Source organism: Sciurus carolinensis, chromosome 10, assembly GCF_902686445.1.
Source record: "Sciurus carolinensis chromosome 10, mSciCar1.2, whole genome shotgun sequence".
NCBI lineage: Eukaryota > Metazoa > Chordata > Mammalia > Rodentia > Sciuridae > Sciurus > Sciurus carolinensis.
Window position 1 is genome coordinate 104,594,023 of NC_062222.1, and position 24,515 is coordinate 104,618,537.

At 36.7% G+C, this 24,515-nt stretch overlaps 1 protein-coding gene across 1 annotated transcript in view; it reads left to right on the forward strand.

Annotated features, from left to right (window-relative positions):
- The first annotated feature begins 104 nt into the window (after positions 1 to 104).
- Positions 105 to 24,515, forward strand: part of Kctd8 (potassium channel tetramerization domain containing 8) — a 255,499-nt gene continuing 231,088 nt past the window's right edge. Inside the window, exon 1 of the mRNA XM_047565713.1 lies at positions 105 to 1,438. Within this exon, the coding sequence (XP_047421669.1) occupies positions 475 to 1,438 (964 nt within the window). The 5' untranslated portion in view covers positions 105 to 474. The remainder of the gene's footprint in view (positions 1,439 to 24,515) is intronic.

Genomic DNA, 24,515 nt, shown 5'->3' on the forward strand with positions numbered 1-24,515 from the left:
CGTCAGTGCCGCCTCCCGGGCTGCGAGAGTAGTTAGCGCCACCGTCCGCGCTCGGGGCTCGCGGCGCGCTCGCAAGCTGCTGGGGCGGCGAGTTTGCTTTGCTCCGGCCCCTCCTCCTGCCCTCCCCGCGGAGAGCCGAGCCGCAGCCCCAGAGCCTCTCGCAAGTCTCCCTCACACTTCCCCACCATCGCCCCAAAGGAGCGGCCGCTCCTCCTAGTGCTGCCGCCGCCGCCGCCGCTCCCGCGGAGCTCCTCTCCCGCGCGTCGCTTCCCCGATGGAGCTCGGGCGCCGCCGACGCCGACGCTGCCCCGAGCCCTGAGCCCCGCCACCCGCCGGGAGGAACGCGCAGCCCCAAGGGTGCAGGGCGCCCAGGCGCACACAGAGGGCAGGGACTGCGAGGCGTGCGGGGCACGGGCTCTGGGAACCACAAAGTGCTGCTCTGCCAGGTCACCTGGCCGCTGGTGGGGGGTGACCATGGCTCTGAAGGACACGGGCAGCGGCGGCAGCACCATCCTGCCAATTAGCGAGATGGTCTCCTCGTCCAGCTCGCCAGGAGCTTCGGCAGCCGCCGCCCCGGGGCCCTGCGCACCCTCGCCCTTCCCCGAGGTGGTGGAGCTGAACGTGGGCGGCCAGGTCTATGTGACCAAGCACTCGACGCTGCTCAGCGTCCCAGACAGCACTTTGGCCAGTATGTTCTCGCCTTCTAGTCCCCGGGGCGGCGCCCGGCGCCGGGGCGAACTGCCCAGGGACAGTCGGGCGCGCTTCTTCATCGACCGGGACGGCTTTCTCTTCAGGTACGTGCTGGATTATCTGCGGGACAAGCAGCTTGCGCTGCCCGAGCACTTCCCTGAGAAGGAGCGGCTTCTGCGCGAAGCCGAGTACTTCCAGCTCACCGACCTGGTCAAGCTGCTGTCGCCCAAGGTCACTAAGCAGAACTCGCTCAACGACGAGGGCTGCCAGAGCGACCTGGAGGACAACGTGTCTCAGGGCAGCAGCGATGCGCTGCTCTTGCGCGGGGCCGCCGCCGCCGCGCCCTCGGGCCCGGGAGCGCACGGCGGCGGCGGTGGCGGCGGCGCCGCGCTGGACAAGCGCTCGGGCTTCCTCACGCTGGGCTACCGCGGCTCCTACACCACCGTGCGCGACAACCAGGCAGACGCCAAGTTCCGGCGTGTGGCGCGCATCATGGTGTGCGGGCGCATCGCTTTGGCCAAGGAAGTCTTTGGGGACACGCTCAACGAAAGCCGCGACCCCGACCGGCAGCCTGAGAAGTACACGTCCCGCTTCTACCTCAAGTTCACCTACTTGGAGCAGGCGTTCGATCGCCTGTCCGAGGCCGGCTTCCACATGGTGGCGTGTAACTCCTCAGGCACCGCCGCCTTCGTCAACCAGTACCGCGACGACAAGATCTGGAGCAGCTACACGGAGTACATCTTCTTCCGTAAGTTTGCGACCTTTCCCTTTACTAACCTGCCGCCGTCCCTGACCGCGGCGGGTTCCAGCCCAGCCTTAGCCTGTCAGGGTGTCCCTGCCGGAGTGCCCGGGAGGGAGCTGGTTAACTAGTGCAGCAGGTCTTCTTGCAAGCCTCCCACACGAAGCGGGGACAATCTATGCTTTCCCCTCTCCAGTCTCTCTAGGCTCGCGTTTTCTCGAATTCAGTAGCATCCAGCCCCCACTTAAGGAAGTCCTCTCCCTTAACTTTATTGGTCTTGCCCTCCTGCCCCGCCTCGCTTTTGAATGCTGTGCGTTCTCCTCTACCGAGCCGGGCAGGGAGGAGACGCTGCGCCTACGGGCCCTTCTCCTATCAGCCTCTGTGGGACTCTTGAGGGGTGGTGGTGGTGGTGGTGGTCACTTGTGTGTCTCTAACTGGTGGTCTTCCAGGCGGCGGGATGGCATCTAGGCATTTCTGCAACCGCTCTGCGCATCTCTCCTAGGTGCGGGCCAGCGCGCAGCAGCGCCGACTGCGGGTGGCTTCGGTAGGGGGCAACGGAATGATGGATGTACCTCTAGGATTCCTCAGGGGGGCCGGGGCGTGGTAGCCACTGGTAGAAAAGCTTATACTGACCAATCGAAACCCACAATTACCGGAGGCAGTTAGCATCTCCAGTGTAACTGCCTTGCGGACTGGAAAGGATGGAAGGAACTAGGGGGCTTAGATGTGTGAGTGCAGCTTTCAGGGTTGGAGATTACAAAGGGGACAGAGTCTGTGTGTATGTGTGTGTGTGTGTGTGTGTGTGTGTGTGTTTGTGTGTGTGTGAGAAAGAGAGAGAGAGAGAGAGAGAGAGAGAGAGAGAGAGAGAGAGAGAGAGAGAGAAGGGAGACAAATGGAATGGGGGAGAGGGAGATGGAGAGATTATGTATCCTTTTTGCACCCCTTGAGTGTGAAATGGGGTTGGATGCACTTTCCCAAGGTGAACATTGCATCGGTTTTCTGAAATGAGAACTAGAAAGTGGATTTCAGGAAATATTTGGCACGTTTCATTCATCTATCTATCTATCTATCTATCATCTATCTATCTAATTACCTATCTATCTAATTACCTACCTACCTATCTATCCTGCTATCTATTTAATAGTGTACTTCCGGAGCGGGCCCTGTGGGGTTCAAAAACTCCAAGTACCACAATCTTAACTACAGGCTTTGTGGGTAGAGTGATGGGAATGTGGTGGACACAATTTTCAGTGACAAGTTTAAAGTCAGGGCAACAACTGGAGGGAGATTTGGATGAATGAAAAGCCAGCTGGGATGACTTTGCCATTATTTTTGCAAACATTTTTACTTTGGCATAACACAAAAGTTTTGAAACTTTCCTGTAGTGTTAGGAAAAGTAACATTGAAAACCTATAAGGGACATAGATCTGCTTTGATTGTGTTTACTTATTTTACTAATTCACCCACTGTTGGGGAACTGAACAATTTTGTGCACTTTATTTTGATTTGAGAAGCAGAAGAAACTTCTTGAACAAATGCAAGGTTGAGTAGAAGGTGGCTCAGTGTCTATATTTTGGTAACCTTGGAGGTAGGGGGACAGACAGAGCATGTTGGCTGTAGAGTTAGAATGTCTTTTTAAATAGTGCTATATTTCCTGAGGAAACCATAACAAAGAAGCAAATCAAGTGTCCACTGAAGTGGTAGATAAGAACCCAATTGGTTTAATTATATCAAAGAATTTTTTGTACACAGGAGCAAAATTGATGGTCAGAAAAGTCACACAAAGGAAAGTAATATTTTTAGGTTAGGTTCATATAAAATTGGCATCTTTTCAGTACATATCAAATAAAACATTTTAACATGTTTTACATTTATCTTCATCAATGGGATCTTTATAAACAATGTTTTTAGATTTTAAATATGTAAATCATTTCATCAAAGAAATATTTTCAAGCATTTCAGAAGGTGGTGTGAAATGAAATTTTGCCTTTCTTGTGATTAGCAATTTTTGTTAAAATAGATAGAAGCATGAGTATTGTACAGAGTTAAGTTTCTTAAATTTTGTTACTATTTCATGATTTTGATGTATCTTTTCCTCCTAGAAAATCATGGATTTGAGAATATTCATTATTTTCATCATGATGTGATAATATAGTTTGTCTTTAAATTAGGAAAATTTAAAATTTGACCAATAAAACAGTTTGAGAGGTATTTGAAATTCAGGATCTTTTTCACTCAAATTATTATATAAAATAAAATATTCATCTTATGAATAATCACTTGCAGAATTCCCACTTTTATAATGAGCTCTGAGATTCATTCATAATAGTCCCAGAGATCTTAGGAAGCAATCCAGAACTTTCTTTAGGGTTATTCTAACTTTGGGGTGAGATGTACAATCCCAGATTAAATATTTTTCTCTTTAAGTTGCAATTCAGCTGTCAGTTGATCAAATATAGCTGTCATTTTTAACTTTGAATATAAAATTTATCTTGAGTGCTAACATATATGTATACATAAATACATAAATATTTTATATAGCTTGCACTATATTTTCACAGATATATGAATGGAATTTCATATAATACCTGGTGAATGAAAATACACTGTACAATTTTGAAACATCCCTCCTGTTCAGTTTAGGTAGTGGCGGAATATAACTGTTTTGTTTGACAAGTTTCAGTTTTAACAGATTATTGGTGATATTCATAAAAGAAAAATTATTAGAGGAACTTATCTATTTTCTTGTGTTTTATTTTATTTATTTATTTATTTATTTATTTATTTATTTGCAGTGTTGGGGATCGAACCCAGGGCCTTGTGCTTGAAAGGCAAGCACTCTACCAACTGAACTATATATCCCCAGCCACTACTTGTGTTTTAGGTGCTGGAAGGAACCTTAAAGTTTTTATTTCCCCTTTGGCACAGTTTTTTCAAAAATACTTACTTGTTGTATAAAATGTATTTATTTAGTGTGTAATACATCTTGTAAAATTCAAGTTACATGTGAATTTAGTGGTTTGATTCTGTTCTAAAAATAACAGAATTATAGTTATACACTTTGACATTGGTTTTAGCATTACACATCACTCCTGAGTTTCTATGGTAGAAGGTAAGAGGTTGGCAAATGATTCAGTAATTCTAGACATTGTTATTTGACAAGTGTGTGATCTTGGTTAACTAATTTATTTGTTTTGTGTTTTAGTTCCTTCACATGTATAATGGAGCTTATTATAGTACCAATTTTATAGGATTTGAGAAAACAAGAAAACTGCTTAGACCAGTGTCTGACCCATATTCAGAGTTGAGCAAATGTCAGCTGTTACTATTACAAGTAAAATTCTATAGACTTTATTATTCTTGCCAATATTAAACTTTCATTTTTGGTTTATTCAAAGTACAGTTAATTGAAGTTAATTGTAAAGTTAATCATAAAATTATTTTTCAATTAAATAATAGAGTACTAAACTTTGAGGAGTTTGAAACAACTAATTCAATAACTAATTTCTATTCTGGAACTTGAGTTTTTCAGACCGAGTGACCTAGACTTGCCAATCATACTCCTGTTGGTTTTTCTGGATCAACTCCCAACAGAACCCATTTCTGATTCAGAGCCAAGAAGTGTTTTAGCCCTTCCCACTAGAACTTGAAACTTAGGCAATATTTTCTGAGAAATATTGAGCTGGATTCACATCTTAAGTGCTTGTATTCAAGTCAGTGGGATCGTATGCTCAAGGTTATGTACAGCCTATTAAACATTAAATTCCAGCTTTATTTGGCTACATGAACACCTTTATCTATTTCATTCTTAACTCATTATTTATCAAGTCTTTTCAATACACTACAACATATACTAGTATGATAAAATTTCATGTGATAAAATTATTCCTCCAAATACTGAAGATGGATTGCCCTTTCTTGGCCATAATAGAGTGATTTATTGTGCCGTTTTGGGGGGATGTCTGGTAAGTGTAATTGTGACTGTTTTTAACAATAAAGGACGAGAAAGACAAAAAAAGCATTTTTTAATAGTATTGCATACACAGTGGGTATTTATATGCTTGAAATGTGATATGTATCTCCTTCATAGTTAAATCCAGCATTATATATTTATTTTATTTTTCATATTCAGTGAGTTCACAGTAAAGGTAGTGCTGATTTATTTCTGTTCTCTTCTTAATAGTACTTCATATTTTGAACTCTGAATGTTGGTTGAGCAATAATACATGCTGCCAGTACCCAGTTCCAGTAATGGAACAAATAGTAAATGACAAAATTTCTTAGAGTGAAAATTTGGAGGCTGTAGTACGGCACTCGTTGCTGTGTAGGACCCTTGAACTTTTATGTCTAGCATAGTACTGCCTGTCAACTTTTCTTTTATAGCTTTCTGCGCTATGCTGACACAGCTTTGTGTGATTAGATTAGAATGGCTTTAATTCTAGGATCAGTCACTCCAACAAGTAAGTTAACCACCCTTTAAGTTGTCAGTGGGATGGTGGTTCTCCACCTATTTATCTGAATATAGGTTCCCTGTCCCATGACATATTTTTCATCATTGATCTCTGTTAATCATACAAGTTTTTTTTTTCTTTTAATTTTTTTCTTCAGTTCTGGGGATGGGACCAAGGCACCCACACATGCTAGGCAAATTCACTACCACTGAGCTACATCTCTAGCCCCTATAAAAGTTCCTAATTACCATACAAATTTAGTGGTGTTTTGTGATTCAAAAATACAAATAAATGAAGTATTCTGTGTGGAGTTGATACCATTTATAAATTTAATTCCTGGTGCACTGGCTTTTTAGCGTATCTCCTGGTATGGCAGCATTGTAATGCTGAGTAAACCCTAGCCGTAGGATCCATCTTCATGGTGTTTCAGCTACTCTCTCTGTTTTCGTTATACGAAATTATAGGGCATTTATTGATTGTTCTACACATGTAACCACCCAGTTTTCATGTTGACCTTCCATACTAGTTTTCTACTTGAGAGTTTGTAAGTCTTAACTTTGTGTTATTAGTGGCCAGTGAAAGAGCTAACATGAATTTACTAAATGTGTTTTCCAAATAAAAAAGTGAATTAAAGACTGAGCTACAGGTGTTTGAGGGTACATTAAGACAGTTACTAAATTTGAGGCTCATTTTCACTTCAATTTAAAGAACACTTATTGAATAATTACCAGGCTATAGAACTTGTAACACATGCCAACTGTGGACAAGAGAAGCCCTGTATTTAAGGTGATCACAATGAACTTTATATAATGGTAAATTATGTTATAGGGGGATTATTTATTATATTAGGAAGAGGTAGGAGCAATTACACGAGTTGTTACATAGCAATATGAAGAGTGAAAATAAGTATAATGTTAATTATGAGACAAATTAAAAGGATCTTCTTATAAACTAAGTTGTTAGAATTGCAAAGCATACACGTTTCTTGATATTTAAATTAGTAGTGGAAGGGATTTAATAAAGGGTCACTATTTAATTGATTTGATTTATTTAGTGTATGGAAGATTTTGGGTAAATTCTCAGTGCCCTAGTCTATCTACCATTATGTTGAGTAACTACTTTTTAAAAAATACCTTGGAGTGTAGAATGATGGTTGCCTCCAGATGTGGTCAGGCCCTATTTTGGTTATAAATTCAGGAAGTTAGAGGAAATATTTGTCTATGCTGATACGTATTTATTTGCAGTTCAGTTAAATCTACATTGCAATCTCAACTCAGTTTTTAAAAGGCATATTAAGATACACTTAATAGGTATTACTGTTTAATGATCAACATAACAGTATCAGTTTTACCTATATTCATTAACCTTGGGTCAAGGTAGTTAATAAAAATAAACTTTGCTGGCCATGACAGCACCTTATTTCGTGCTACCTAACAGGATGCTCATTAGTTTGATTATTCACTAGTTAAATTTAGTGTGGTGTTTGTTCAACTTTTAACTTCTGATGTTTTTTCTACTATATTATAACCAGTCTCACTAACTCTATATAGGGGAAAAAAACCCAAGTTAAATATAACCTAAGAATATAAGAAAAATGTGTGATGTTGATTTCAGGTTACCAGAATAGTGATTTAACCAATCAGTTGTGTTATTTTCATTTCTCTTACCAGTTATAGTAATAAAATCCTTGACATGTGATTTCTAATATATTGATATTTCACATCATTTTGCATTGTTTTCTAATTTCTGGTACAAGTAGAGTAGGGAGATCAGTACTGTGTTTAGGGAGAGACAATGCCTAACTGTTGGATCTAAGAAGCGAATCCTTAAACATTCTAAATGGTTAAATGCTTTTCATTCATGTTCCTTGAAAACTTCAGTCTGTAGCTTTGAGGTCTTGGTCAAATAATTAAATCTTCCTGAATGGAAAGTGGGGGAAACAACAGTATTCACCTTACAGATTTGTTATGAAGATTAAATGAAGTAATCTATATAAAATACAGAATAGTATCAGGCACAAATTAAGTGCTCAATAAGTAATAGTAACTGTCAGTTTTAATTTAAGGACCCCCAAATACATAGGTAATCCCTTTTCTCTATATTATTAATCATCAGTAAGAGATTAATTTTCCTTTTTTAAGGAAATCGAGAGCAATAGTTGTACAAAATTGCCCTAGAAAAGTCTCATTATTATTAGTGAGTTTTTAGTTTTGAAAATTATTGACTTGTTAAATATAACATTGATTGTAATATACTATGAAAAAAAAAACCTTTATTCTAGTTGGTTCTTTATTGCTTAGGGGGAAAATATGCATTTCCAGGTGTAGTGCTAATAATGGTCAATTTGGGCATAATTAACAAAAATACTAGAATTAAATGAAAATTGACTCAGACCATGCGATATATTTTATCAAAAAACTTCTTACTCATATTCCTTATTTATATTTCTGATGAGAGCTTCTGGCTCTGATTTTCAGCAGTTTTATGCAAGAGAACAAATTGTCATAGAGCCACATGAGCTCCAACATTGCCTAGAGTTTGGGCATTTGGCCAAACTTTCAGGCTATATTTTAGATTCAAATACATAACTTAACAAATTTAGGAAAACTGTTAGCTGTCAACTCAATCAGCTCCTATTGAAACTGTTCTTTGAATGTGTTTCTAGTTGCTCAAAGTCCAGGTATTTGAAGAAAGCCAGGAAATGCTGGCAGCTGTTCAGAGGTAATTCTCCAATATTCCGACTTCTTTTCTTCTGCTTGGTGAAGGCTGCATCTAGCATGCCTCTTTGCAGGTGGTGGATAAGAATTCATGCATATAATTTCAAAATGACTTCCACTTTTCTTTTGATGAGAAGAGTTGCTAACGTGGCAGCTTTTTAGTGAATGGTAAATGGAAGAAGGCATGGTGGGTATGAAATATTGGTGTCATCTGTGTGGTGGTTTCAGGGATAAGTCCTTCTAAAGTTGATCCTAATTTAGGATTAAAATTTTTAACAATTGAAATTCTTGGACTATATTTTTAATCTTTATGGGTACTTAGATTTATTTTATTTCTGTTACTTTATTTTTCTATACTTCAACTCTTCATATAGAAAATGGTAGAAATTGATCTTCTTTTTCATATTACCATCATGGAATACCATAAGTAATATGTGTCAAGTAATCTATGCTGAATTAAAGTAGAGTATTTTTCCTTGTTTTATTGTGTCACGCTGTCATTTCTGTTAATATTGTTATTAACAAAACGCTTGAGTATGAAACTTTTTCATGCACTATCTCATTTAATGGCTTTAAAAAATATTGGAAATGCAAAACTACCAAACTGAGACAAGTTCAAACTAATTTTAAGTTATTGAATCATACCTCTTATTTAGTCTGCTTTTATTTATCCATACATCCATCACCTGAATTATATGTCCATAGCCTGTTAAATGCTGAAAGTGTGGTAGTAAAGAATAGTGAACTTACTTCTTGTATTTCATTACCAGGGCCAAGAAATATAGATTTGCAGTCTATGTGCCCTGCTTGACTTCATTGTGCATGATAGGTGAATGGTACATGAGCACATGTGCCTTTCATAAACGGAGAGGCTCTGTGTAGTCCCTGCTCATGGCCAAACACTGACTATATCTCATACTGACTATATTTCATACCTGCCAATGAACCATCAAATGCTAGGGGGAGGAGCTTGGAATAGATTTTCCCTCCTGGCACTGAGGAGGAACCAACCCCATTCATACTTCAGTATTTGACTTCAGCAGTTGGAACTGGGAGATAGTGAATTTCTGTTGTGTAAGCCACTTACTTTGGGATGCTTTGTTCCATCAGATCTGGCAAGCCACTACAGTGCTTTCAAACTACCTTATAAAAAATCTGGAAAAATCTGAAAAGTCAATGGTTTTCAAATACCCTGTTTTTCTCTAAGGTCAGTTACAAATAGCAAATTCCAGTCCAGCTAATATATGCTGGAAAGAATTTATTAAATGTAATAGCTTACTGCAGACTGGTTGGAGGACAGAGCTTCCAGGAATGAATCCCAACCACATCACAGAATAGGGTTCTTAAGGGAGATGCTGCCTTGTAGGGATTCGGGAGCTCAGAATTAGTTACCTGCCAAGCAGCTTCCAGGGCTATCTGGGCTACCTGGGCTACGACACAGTCTCATCATAAGACCATCCTCAGCATACTTTCTTTCTTCCCTTTTGCCTAGACTCGCAGGAGTATTTAGTTGTAGAACATAAATCCCATGTGAGAAGCAAGCCACAAGAGAGTCTAGGAAATATAGTTTAAGAAAAAAATATTACCAACAAATCCTCATGTTGTATTATCTTTGTTGGTCTGTGCAACCCTATTATTTTTATTATTATTTTAAAAATTTACACTATGTAATCTTTACCACTTCATCCTCTATAGCAATTCTGATTTATTTAATGTGAAACCTCATATTTATATGTGTGCTGAGAAAATGTGCCTTCTGTTTTGTCTTGCTTCTATTTTTAGTTTATATACACATTATCTCTCTCATGAAGCATTTTCTTTTTAAGATTCCCATCATTTTCATATCTCATTTAAACTAAGGGATTGTTCCTAATGGCTGCTTTTTACTTTCTGGTGTGTATTTTATTTCAGATTGCTTTCAATCTGATTGTGACTAAGTCCACTTAGGACCTGTGTGAAAATTCCCTGAAATATACATCTAGGATGAAAATGGTTGGGCTTCTGTATATGCATGTATATCGTTTGACTAAATACTGTCAGATTGTTTAGCAAACGAGTATACCTGTCTGCACTTCCAGAAGCAGCCCATGAAAATCCCTTCTCTTCATGTCCCTGCTAACACTTGTTAAAATTCAGCTTTGTAACTGTTGCAAAAATAGGTGATATTTCACTTGTATTTAAAATTTTATTTTTCTGATTCCTAGTGATGGAAATGTAATTTTTAGTTCCCAATCTCTGTAAATCACAAGGTTATGGAAAGAATTGGAGGGAGCTGTTCAGAGGAACCCACCATAGTCTATGTCTTTGGCCACCTTCCTCCCTTTTAAAATTCCTATCACAGCTATAGCATCCTGGACACATGCTCCTGCATAACATGACAAAACTTCATGCTAATGATGATTTTCTAAAGTTGCCCTAAAGTTGTCTCATCAGCTTGCTTCCATCTTTGAACCATGTAAAGTACTACATTTTACAAGTTTTGAATATGATGCTTTGTGGAATGGTCATCTGTGATTTTGCTAATATTTGTTACTTGCCACCAGTGCATTCAATACAAATTATAAGAGCAGAATGACTGCAATGATAGTTTTTGATCTGATAATGGGAGAATGGGAATCCCAGTGGCCATGGGTCTATAGCAAATCTTTGCTGCCTAGACATAACAAACAGTCCTTTAACTGGCAATGGAATAAATTCCCTGTTAAGTCTTTCTGGTACAGTTGATTCTTCCCTTGTGTGAGACTCTCTTTTGTATAATCCTTTGTGGTCCTTTCCTTTACCTTCTGAGAGAGTCTTGCCTGTTCATTGTCCTCTGAGGCCACCTCTGAGGCACCAATGGCAGCATGCCCTCCTGGGTGCCTCACAGATTTCACAGATCACTTCCTGTCTTTGTAGGTCAGGGGCTGGTGAATTGCTTTCGGGGTTAAATAGCCTAGGCTCTTCATAGTCAGTCTTACAGTTTCTTTGGCAAAATAATTCTTTCAAAATTGTTGTGCACTTTTGGTCAGTTTCATGAGCAAATTAACCAGAGTCTTGTGTTAGTAAATTTTAGGATTAAAGACTGTTTTATGGCCTCTGCAAATCACTTATTTCCCCCTCTCTTAATTTTATGGCTGAGGAGGAAGTTTCCAGCTTTGTCAGCAGGGCAGTGGCCTTTGCATGAAAGAGCACCAGACCTATCTTCTGTTAAGGCAGCAGTTTTATAGTCACTATTTAGATTTTGTGTTGCCATTTTTAAAAAAATGCAAATTGAAAACAGATAAGATTGTTAAAGAAAAAAAAAAAAAAAAAAAAAACAACTCCTGAGGGCTCATCTCCTAAATTCAACAATTATCAAAACAATACTTCATTTCTCTCTCTTTTTTTCCCTAAAGAATTTTGAAGCAAACAGAAAATATCATGATATGGTTGTCTCTACATAGTTAAATACCTTAAGGATATTTTCTTACATAAGCACTATTTTATTTTTAATGCTAGCAAGATAAGACATAATTTCATGGAAATATCTGAGGCATAGTTCATAATCACATCTCAAAAATATTTTATAGATGTTTCTTTTTAAATTCAGGAATAGGGATTCTATTTTAATTTCTCAGTTTTCTCAATATGGAATAGTTCTTCCTCTCTTTCTTTGTTTTTGTGTTTTTCTCATCCCTGCCACCCTTGCTTTACGGGTAATGACATCGATTTGTTTTGCTGACCAAATAGGGTCTTGCAAAAGACCTAATTAATGTCCCGTGTTCTGGATATGGTTGTTTGCTTTCTTGTGATATCATTTAAATTTTTTTTTGTCCCTATATTTTCTATAACTTGACCTTAACTAGATTCAACTTCTCCTTTTTTTTTTTTTTATAACACTATTTATAGGTGATTCTGTCTATTCTGTTTTGCAGAGTGTGGTTGTCCCGATTTAATGACACTTAGATTGATTAGTAGACGTCAGTTTGATCCCTCCAGTGTAAGTTCCCAGCAAATGTTGACCTAATAATTTTATCTTTAAATACAGTTGTCTGATTCAAATATTATATTAGGCTCTGCAAGATTGTGGTTTTCTATTTTTATCACATTTTCCACATTTATTGGTTGGAATTTGGTAGTGAAGAACTTTCTCTGAGGAACTACTTAATATATGGTTGACATAGGAGAGGCAGGGCAAATTCTCAAGTCTTTCTTATTGATTGACAATTTTCACAGTAGGAGGGCAAACTGATCAGAACCAGACCTGTATGTCACTGGAATAAGGAAATTTTATTTTCCAGCCTCTAGCTTCTTCATGCTGATAATCCGCAAGCCCATCCACCATGTGCCACACATCCTGTGAAATCATTTTCATTTTGGAAGAACATCTGAAAGAAATAATTTTTATTAAAATACCTACAACTCTATTCTTACTTGTACATGTCACATCTTTCTGAAGAAAACATTATCTAACTCTCCTTATGATATTTCTTTGTTCAGTAATGTGTATAGTGAATAGGAGACTGGTAATTTTAATTGCCTTATATTCAGCATTTCTTATTTGTGAATTGTCAGTAAATAAAAGTATAGAAAATAGGGTCTCATTTTGGATAACAAAAAATACCTGAAAAATATTTATATTGTGGTTGTATATAGTTTTAAAGTAGGCATACAGAATAAAAAAATGAATATCTGGTAAATTGTTAGAGATGTAGTTATGCTAAAGTGCATAAAAATTTAGGCAAGGGTTAAAGAAAATCAAATGTTGGTTACTTTTGTTTCTGCCACTTTCTAGTTATTGATCTGGTGAAAATCACCTTGGGGTTATTTCCCTATCGCCCATTTGAAAAAGATTTAAGCATAAAAACGATGACATTTGTCAAGTTTGTTTAGCATTTCAGTTGAATGCTGCTACACAAATTAAATCAGTAGTAAAATATGTTCATTGCTTTGAGGTAAAATATGAGGAGGGAGGTGGATAAGGAAGAATATTCTATGTCATGATATAGGTAAGATGCAAGTGGAAGGTTCTACCCTAGCTTCTTGCCAGTGAACAGCTTTCACTTAGCTTTTGAATAAGAAGTTAAGTCAGTGAATTGCAAGATAAGGGGTGTTAGAGGAAAATTACAGACGATGTAATGCCTGTTCATTGTAATAATTCCCCACGGTTCATGATGACAGCAATTATTAGGAGACTTTAAACTCCCCAGAGGAATTCACTATTAAACCTGAAACAAATATTTTGGTCAGTCAAGTTCAGGAGAGTTATTTCATTTTAAATCTGGTCTCCTTTTGCTCTGGCATGAAGTCTTACATTTTGTCTAACATTCAGTACTATTTCTTGGGTGAAGTTGTGAAGAATGGTATATACTAGGCAGGCATTTTAAATGAAATTATAACTGGTGATTTCTCCAGGAAGGGTGATTTTTAAAATTAGATTTACTTTCCATGCTCAGTAAAGCCTCACAGTGTGTCTGGCACCAGATTGCCACTTGGAAAAAGATTATTGGCTTAATTAGGAAATCTGTGTGATGGGAAAGTAGAAACATTTTATGTCCAGGTTTAAGGAGGAGGGCTGTGGAGTAACAGGGACGTATTTACCCCATAATCCTATTTAGTTAATAACTGTATGACTTTGGGTAAATCATTTATATTTTCAAAAATTTTGGTTTCCCCTTTTGTAAAATTATTGGAGTAATAGTATATATTTCAAAAGGTTGTTGGAGGATTTGTATGTGATACGTATAAAGCCCTTGGCATAGGACACCTTATTTAAACTTAATTTTCACTGAAGTAAACTATTTTACTTATTATTTATAAAGAGCAGTGGGGATACAGAGGAGGATGTAATTGCCTGAATTGAATGGAGAGTTTAGGAAGGCATTAGAGAAAAAAGACATTGCAAATTATTGACAGAACTGTGGACATCCACGTGACAGGGCTTGATAGCTTTGTAGTCATGGAAACATGGTATTTTTTTAAATTTCCATAACTTTATTGAGGTAAAATTGAATTACAATAAAATGCACATTTCAAATTCTAGAAAGCAGTGTGAAGATTCCTCAGAAAACTTGGAATGGAACCACTTTTTGACCCAGTTATCCAGCTCCTCCATTTATACTGCAAAATGAAGCATGAAGTTTGATCAGTTTTAACATGTATGTAACCAATACAATCAATATAAAAAGCATTTCCATTACTTATTTTTAAATTATTTTTTATTTTTACATATTGCATTTTGATTCATTGTACACAAATGGGTTACATCTTATCATTTCTATGGTTGTGCACAATGTAGATTCATACCATTTGTGTAATCATACATGTACATAGGATGTCTGTCTCATTCCACCATTTTTTATACACCCCCATCTCATTTCCCTCTATGTAATCTAAAGTTCCTCCATTCTTCTCTTACCACCCACCTTGCCACTCCCATTATATGTCATAATTCACTTCTTAGGGAAAACATTCGACCTTTGGTTTTTTGGAATTGGCTTATTTCACTTAGCATGATGTTCTCCAATTCTATCCATTTATTTGCAAATGCCATAATATTATTATTCTTTATGGCTGAGTAATATTCCATTGTGTATATATACTACAGTTTCTTTGTCCATTCATCTGTTGAAGGGCATCTAGGTTGGTTCCACACTCTAGCTATTGTGAACTGGGCTGCTATAAACATTGATGTGGCTGTGTTACTGTAGTTTGCTGATTTTAGGTCCTTTGGGTATAAACTGAGGAATGGGATAACTGGGTCAAAAGGTGGGTTCATTCCAGTTTTCTGAGGATTCTCCACACTGCTTTCCAGAGTGGCTGCACCAATTTGCAACTCTACCAGCAATGTAAAAGTGTGCCTTTTTCCCCACATCCTCACCAACATCTATTATTGTTTATGTTCTAATTGGAGAAAGATGAAATCTCAACTCAAAATGGATCAAGGACTTAGGAATTAGACCAGAGACCCTGCAACAAATAGAAGACAAAGTAGGCCTGAGTCTTCATCATGTTGGCTTAGGATCAGACTTCCTCAACAAGACTCCCAAACCACAAGAAATCAAAGCAAGAATCAATAAATGGGATGGACTCAAACTCAGCAAAGGATACAATCAATATTGTGAAAAGACAGCCTACAGAGTGGGAGAAAATCTTTTCCACATGCCCTTCAGATAGAGCACTAGTCTCCAAAATTTATAAAGAACTTACAAAACTTTACACCAAAAATACAAAGAACCCAATCAATAAATGGGCCAGGGAACTAGATAAACACTATAGAAGAAGATATACAGGTGATTAATGAATATATGAAAAAGTGTTCACATCTCTAGTAATTAGAGAAATGCAAATTAAAACAGCTCTAAGATTTCATCTTACTCCATTACTTTTTAAAATTAGAAATCATGCAGTTTCCTATATGATTTATTACATTATAAATCAATCACCTTCAGATATATAGAACCCCACCCCCTTATGTCAACTGTTTAAAAATTAAATGACATTCTTATAAATCTCAGAGATCAATGAAGAAAGCACAAGAAAAGTAAATAAAAAGTTCTTTGAACTAAGATAATAAAAGCTTAAAATATCAGGATCTCTGGGATTAAAGAGTACTCAGATGAACCTTTTTAACTTAATTTACTTGTATCATAAAGAAACTAGAATAACAATGAAATTATTTTCAAATTATGTAGTAGGAAGCAAAAAATTAGAGCAGGATAAGAAATATATGAAATAGAGAAGAAATAATGCAGCTAAAATTTGATGAAAAATAAACAAGTCTAATCAAGGAAAAAGCAAAAACAAAAATTAATGGCAAAAGAGCTATCAAAATAACCCTATAAATGCTAAAAATATATTAAGGTAGTATTACAATTGTGTGCCAACTCATGTGATAACTTCCTTAACATGGTCTATATTAGAGAAGGATCTGTGTGCTGCTGAGAAGAAAGTGTATTTAGTCATTGCTGGATGAAATATTCTATAAATGTCTGTTAAGTCTAAATTATCAATTGTATTTTTTACTTCTATAGTTTCTTTAGTTTTTGTTTGGAGAATCTAGCCAGTGGTGACAGAGGCATGTTAAAGTTACCCAGTATTATTGTGCTGTGGTCTATTTGATTCTTGGAATTGAGAAGGGTTTGTTTGATGTACATAGATGTTTCATTGTGGGGGCACAAATATTTATGATTGCTATGTCTTATTGATGTATAATTCCCTTATGCAGTATGAAATGGCCTCCTTTGTTCTTTCTTATTAACTTTAGCGTCAAGTCCACTTTCTCTGATGTGAGGATAGAAACCCCTGCTTGTATATGTGATCCAGCAAACAAGGTATGTTCAAGGAATAGTTTGATTTGGCTGAATATCAAGGAATATTTTGGAGTGTGGAAATCTGGAAATAGAGAACACTAGACATCAGGCAAAGGATTGTAAATCAGAAATTGATTTGATAAAATGTGCATTTGGAAAAAGCAACTGTGGAAGCTGAGTGACACATGAAATTGGGAAACTAATTGGTTTGGCTAGTTGGTGGCTATTGGAATTGTTCAAGGTAGAGGTGAGCCAGTGCACAGTAGTGGCAATGGAAAGCAAAGAATAAATTCTTGTGCTATAAAGGTGGTGTAATCCAGTGAATTGAGAGTAAGCAATTATAGAGCTGGCAGCTGGCCTGTAATTCATTCATTCACTTTATCAGGGAATGCCTTAGAAGAAAAAGAAGGGACCCGGTTGAATCTCCATATCAATTGACTGTCCCAATAAAAGAATGAAATTTCTAGTAAGGAGAGACCTTATTTTGTGAAGGTCTTTACCAGATTACCCTGACTAAAGGATGACTAACAGTAAATAAATCAGATTCTATGAAGAATTGCTATCTGAGGATACCATACATACTCTTCATTTTTTTCTGGGAATTTAAAATATAGAATTTTTAAAACTTATGTGGTCCCTTCTCAGAAAGGCACCCCATAAAACTTTTCATTAATATCCCCATTGATCATTCTGAGCCAGAGAGTCAATGTCCAGTGTGTGACAGAAGGAACTGGGGTTTATGTGAGATGTCTAGACCTCAATTCTTAAATTTATTAGTGAAATTTGATCCTTGATTTCTGATCTGTGAGAGTCTGATTCAATCATCTGATTCTGTCTTAGCACAAACTTTATGACCTACCGGATGTGGAGAAGATGGAGGAAAAAAAACCTTAAATCATTTCTAAATCTGCAACATTCTTATTTTAGATGGAGGGACACTGGATAAAAGCAGCCCTGCCTTATTATTGGTCAGTTTTAGACCTGTTATATTTGAGGTATCTGCACAACTTTCAGGTGGAAATGTCCCATATGCAGGTTTAGGAGGAGATAAACTCAAATGATCATTGAATTTGGAGAGAAAGAGCTGTGTTGAAGAAGTAGATTATGGAGAAAGGCTAGGCAGACATTAGGAATATCAGAAGAGTTGTTGGTTGTGAAAGCTATGGGAGAAAAAAATTAAGTACAAGTAAGTGTATATTCAATAGTGTAAATGGTGCAGGGAGCTGGCTGCAGATGAAGACTGAAAATATCAATTAGATCTGCCAATTAGAAGCTTATTAGTGACTTCAGAGATAATTAAAGAAAATTATAAATTTGTAGTGGTAGCAAAGTGCATAACTGGGAGGTAGTCTCTGGTGTGGATTCAGAAGCAGAGAGGGTGGCTAATTGGATTGATCCCATTTGTGGATTCTTAGTGTGGATGTTATGAACAGATCACAGGTAGTAAAAGTCAATAAGAGTGATTGATGTGACCAGTTGCTTCCTCTAGGAAGAGTGAAGAGATCAATAAAGCTGTGATAGTCTAAGGTACTTGTAGCAATGTCACTTGGGATGTTAGTTAAAATCCAGCATTTGTTCCTGACTGAAGTCTTGGGAATATTCTTTCAGAATGTTTTTGGATTGATATTTAAGAATGTGTCTAATATAAGCAAGTGGGTTATGAGAAAAATTATGGTCTTTCCATAATATTAACTAAAAGAAAGGACAGAGATCTATATATATATAGAATGTTTTAATTATATTAACAAATAACTGGTAAATGTTCATGCATCAGTAAGACTGCGGGTACAGCCAGAGGAATGAGAAGTTGTGCTCCATATGTGTACAATGTGTCAAAATGCATTCTGCTGTCATGTATAACCAATTAGAACAAATTAAAAAAAAGACTGGATGGAAAAACACTTTATTATATCTGGTTTCAGGATGATGGATATTTTAATTTCTTTCTTCCTTTTTCTCTTTCTTTCTTTCTTCTGTGCTGGGGATCAAGTTCAGGGCCTCAAGCTTACTAGGCAAGCACTGTGCCACTAAGCCACATCCCCAGTCCTAACTTTTATTCTTTTTTTTAACAAACATTTAAATTACAGTTTATATTTCTTTTGTAATTAAAAATTAATTGCAATTATTTAAAATTGGATAATAAATGATATATATGTTCATATATAGGTCTATAGAAATAGGGATAAAGAGATAGGGAATAGGGATAAAGAAAATGTTTAATAAGAATAGAAGGGAGAAAGAACATAAAGTCATTTTAACTAAAATTAGGTATAGAGGGAAAGTTTTTTGAAAGAAATACAACTGTATTAGCTTTCTATCACTGTAAGAAGATACCTGAGATAACTAACTTATAAAGAAAAAATTTTATTTTGGCTCATGGTTTGGGGTAGTTTTAGTTCAAGATCCATTGACCCCTTTGCTTTGAACCTCTGGTGAGGGTAGCAAATAGAAGAGAGCATGTGGCAAAGGAAATTTGCATATACTATCAGTCAGAATGCAAAGAGGAAGAGAAAGAAAAAAATCCCTTCAAGGGCATGCCCTCCCACCACCTAGTAGCATCCCATAAGGCCTCAACTCTTAAAGGTTCCACCCCCTTCCAATTATGTCACCTTGAGTACCAGACCTTTAACAAACGAGTCTTTGGGGGACATTCAACATCTAAACTATTGCAATTGAATTGAAGCAGACATTTGTGAAAAACAGATGCCATGTATTTCATAATGTTGCCTAGGGCAGCCCCTGCTCTACATAACCCAGAGACTGAAAATGCTTAACTTTTACTCACTTTTTGATTAACAACTAACTTTTCAAAGTGTCATAAACAAATAGTAATCTAAAAAGATACAGATCACTGTGTAGAATCACTACAGAGATGTGTAGGAAATATAGGTCTGGAAACACCACCGTCATGAGTCCCATGGTGTTAAGAAAGTCCCTGAGCTCATCTTAGAGGAGTGGCTGAAATATGCTGTAGATTTCTGGTCACCTTAGGAATATCTGTCAAAAGCTCAAAAGTTATCCTGACAAAAATTGGGTGCAGGAAGCCAGAATATTCCTTCAAAACTGTAGAAGAAGGCATTTTTTGTGTTTGTTTTTGGTGAAGGTTAACATTATCTAATCCATTTGACCATGTTGAATTCACAGATGTTTTATCAAGTGATCATCAGGCTGGAGTCTTTAAAGAGGAATGTCAAAATATTTCTATCTATCCATCTATTGATAGATCTATCTATCTATCTATCTATCTATCTCTACCTATCTATCTCTGTCTATCATGGGCATTATCTTTCCTTCAGGCAATTAACAAGGTGGGTGAGGAGACAAAGTAAATGAGATTTTGATCCTAAAAAGAATGGCAAATATTAAAGTTACCAAGGGGAGAGAAGACAGAATGGGAGTGATTAGCATGTATCTCTCCTTTGAGTCCCACAACTTCTGGTATACCCAGGTCCCACTAGAAATCTCCATGTTAACATGTAAGTGGCATGCCTGCTTAATGTGTCCAAGGTAAGCTCCAAATTCACAGTCTCCTTGCTTTCCCCTACCTGTTCTGTTTTAGTAATGGTCATTTTATGCCTTTTGATGTACAAGCGAGAAAGTTAGTAACCTACCTTAATACATTATTTTATTATTATTTCTTTGGCATTAAAAGAAAATTTAGGTATCTTTTAGTTTAGAAGTATTTAATCTGAGGTACAGATAGGACAAAGTTATGTGCACAATTATCTGCACATTTTTAGAAGACAAGGAAGTCCCTAGTATTTCTAAATTCTTAAAGGGATCTGTAATCCAAAAAATTATTGATAACATTAATCACTATCTGGATTGATTTCCTAACTCATCTGTGACTGACTTTGTGGGTTCTTGTGCTCTTTATCAAAAAACAGATAAATGCACGACTGAGACAGGAGCAAGACTTCTGTTGGAGCCGAAGGCAACATGCAGGAGACAGAAATCCCAAGCAGACTCAGAACAAAGGACAAAATGTATTTAGCTTTTACGTCATCTGTAGGATGGGCAGGACCTCTCGATGCCATTGCAGACAGAGGTGGAGTTGTAGTTTTCCCGTCCTCTTCTTCATAATGCCTCTTCAAGGGATGCCTTTCTCATTACGTCTGAAGTCTCCACCATAGGGTGTGATTTTTACTCTGTTAGTAAATGTAACTATCGGTTACTTCAGTGATTATTCTATGCATGCTTTTGCTCCCAGCCACCTGGCATCTGCCCCTTGTCATCTGGGAGAGTCCCTAATATTTTCAGAACAGGGCAGACCATTGTCCTACCTCAGTGGTTTTGATTTTAATGACCTTTCTTGTCTGGTTCTGGCTTCTTGGTATTTCTGCTGACCACATCTCAGAAGACTGAGCTGACTTCCTAACCCTCCATCTCCAGATGACTTAATTCCATAACCTTGAAAATGTTCCACTTTTTAACTCCTAATTTTTGGATGTGTCTGTTAACAACAGAAGACTGAGGTCCAGCTTGGCTGTCTCGAATGAGGAAACTAAAACCCACAAAAGTTAAGTGGCTTTACCAAGGTTGTATCTCAGCAGAGACTAGTAGGCTCTGGAAGGCTCTTTTCTCCCTAAGACATTTAGTGGTCAAAATCAAAATATTTCCTGTGGAGGCCATCACTAGTATCATAAATGAAACTGTGTTGGTAGTCATGCAAGTTCTACAGTATTGTTCTTGTTGTGCCTAAGCATTGGAAAATTCTGTGACAATATGTCTTAAATTTAAACAGGTTATGCTTATCTGCAAACATTTTTAAGTGCTTTTTCTGATCAAATTTTATTTTTACATTTAAAATTTTTTGATACAATGAACTTCTTTTTAACTTGTTTTTGCAAATTAATTTCCATTATGTTTCATGTGCCCTGATCTTATTTCTGATTTAGGAATCCATTACCTAACCCAATCCCTAGAATGACTTTACTCTTAAAAAGTAACAGTTAGGCCTCTACTACTATGATAGGATGTCAAAAACAAGGGACACTTCGTATATATTTATTTTATTATCTTCATAGTTTAATTTTTCACGCTGAAGTCTTTTAACCATCGTAGTAATCTTGTATGCAGTATTCCAAGATAGGAATCCTGTTTTATTTATTTATTACTCTACTAAATGATTTTGTCCTTTCCCCCTTAATTTATGCTGGTCTACGTGTTATAGTGATTTGTGATATGATCATACTCCTATATTAAGTTCTCTTTTCTTCTTTGAAGACTCTGAGTCTATTTCATTTGTTTAGTCTTTGTTAATGCCATACACTTTTAGTATTGTGGATTTGTGTGTTCTTTCTCAAAAGTGATTTCTACTTTGTTGAGTTTTTCATTATTATGAAAGATATTATACTTAAGATTACATCCTGTAGCTATTTGGTTATTTCTAATGTAGAGAACATTCATGAATTTTATAAACTGGTTAATAAACTGGTTAAACTCTTTACGGAGTTTTAATAATTTGTTTAATAATTTGTTAAGTCATTTTTTTTTCTGTTGAAGGTCATTACATTATTTACATGATTGATTTATTTCTTCTTTTCCAATATTTGTACTTCTGTTTATTTTTCTTTTTTCTTTATAGCATATTTGAGGCTTCATAGCATTATTGAAAGCATGTTGAATTATGCAGTTCTCAGACTTCTTATAATTATGTCATTCTTTTCAAATTTAATACATAATTTTGGATGAATTGTCCATCATGACTTTACCATAAAGATAATGTGCCTAAAGTTTTCCCCTTAAATACAATATTTAAACATAATATTTAGTTTAGGCATTTATTTTTAAAAAAATTTTTTTAAAGTTTTTGATGAACCTTTATTTTATTAATTTATTTATAGCTGCGTTGCTGAGAATCCAGCCCAGTGCCTCAAATGTGCCAGGCAAGTGCTCTACCACTGAGCCACACTGCATTTAGTTTTTATTCACCACAAAATTTAGGGTGTTTCCTTGTATTCCTAGTTTTCTAGGGATGGATTTCTCTTTTTTATTATATATAAGTTTTAAGATATATTCAATCTACTTTCCTCCATCTCTGGAAATAATTATTTACTTTCTTTTTGTTAGTCTATTGATATTGTGAATTTGTGCTTTTTATTTTTTTGTACTAAGGTAGTCTTGCAATTCTGAAAAAAATCTACTTAATCGTTTTGAATTTTACGTTAACATAGTATTACATTTAGCTACAATTTTATGTTGGAATCTGCATATACATTCATAATCAAATGTGCCTATAATTTTCTTTTTTGTACTGCCTTCATCTAATTTTGGAATTAAGATACACTACCGTCATAGAATGGGCAACCTGTGCCTGGTTTTTACTTGAAATGTAAAAATTATCTGTTCTTTGATAGAATGCACCTAAAAATCAGCAGAATCAGCCGAGCCATGGTATTTTGGGAAGAGACTATCTTTTACATCTCTTTAATACTCATAAATCTATTAAAGTTTTCTATTTCCTTTAATACCTATCGGGCATGTTCTGTTTTTCTAGCAATATATCTTTTGTCTCAGGGCTAACTTAGGTGGCACATAGGTACTCATAATCATCTTAATCTCTTTTTATCTGTGGTTACTTCTTTCTCATTTCTGGCTTTTGTTTATGTGCATGGTCTCTCTCCCTTTCTATCCCACTCGTTCTCTCTTGTTCTCTGTGCTGTCTTTCTTACTCTCAGTTTTGTGCACTTCTTTGAGGTTAGTGAGCAAACTCTGGTTGTTGGCCGGAGTCTCTTCATCTATTAATCTCCTCGAGGCTTTACATTTTTGGATTTTCCTTATGGGTTTGTTCTCTATTGATTTTTTTTTAAGTATCTTTATTATTTTTTCCTCCTTGTTGTGCTAGGTTTGCTTTTTTTGCTCCTTTCTGGCTCACTAAGTTTGATGATTGGCTCATTTTGTCAAGCGCTTTTTTTTTCCTTGACAAATGTATTTTAATTTCCTTTTAAATGGTCTCCTTTATCCAAGTTCTCCTCATCCCACATCCATAATTGTAATTACGTAGGAGGAATAAGATTCAAGTGATCAATTGTACACTAAAGTGACGGACTATAGTCAATGATGAAAAACTGTAGTATCGAAAAATATAAAGAGAGTGAACTTTATGTTCTCTTATCATAAAAATGACAACTGTGTTATCATTTAGGTAAAACATTTGTGAATTAGATAGATTAGACCATTCCACAGGGTACATACACTTCAGAACATCATGTTGTACATGATAAAGTACAATGCTATCAATTAAAAATAAAATAATGAATGGTATTTTATAAAGCATTCCTTGCATTTTAGCATGTATTATTCAGATTAAATCTCTAAAGATTTCTCTTTTACTTTTTAGTATGTTATTGAGTAGACTTGCTTAGTTTTTAAACACCTTTTTTTCCAGTTCCTCTTGTACTTTTATTGATTTTGTCTAGATATCTTTGGTGTAGTTACGCTCTTATTGCTAAGTATGATCTGAAAAATGATATGGAGAATAACCCTTCCATAATATATCCAGGAAAGGGCAATAGCAGGATTATTCCTTCAATTATCCTCTGATGCAGCCCTGGACCATTCTCTGCCACAGGATCTTATCATCCCACAGCAGAATTTTCTCATAGTTTTCACAATGATATACATATCTGGTTCCTCAGATCTATGG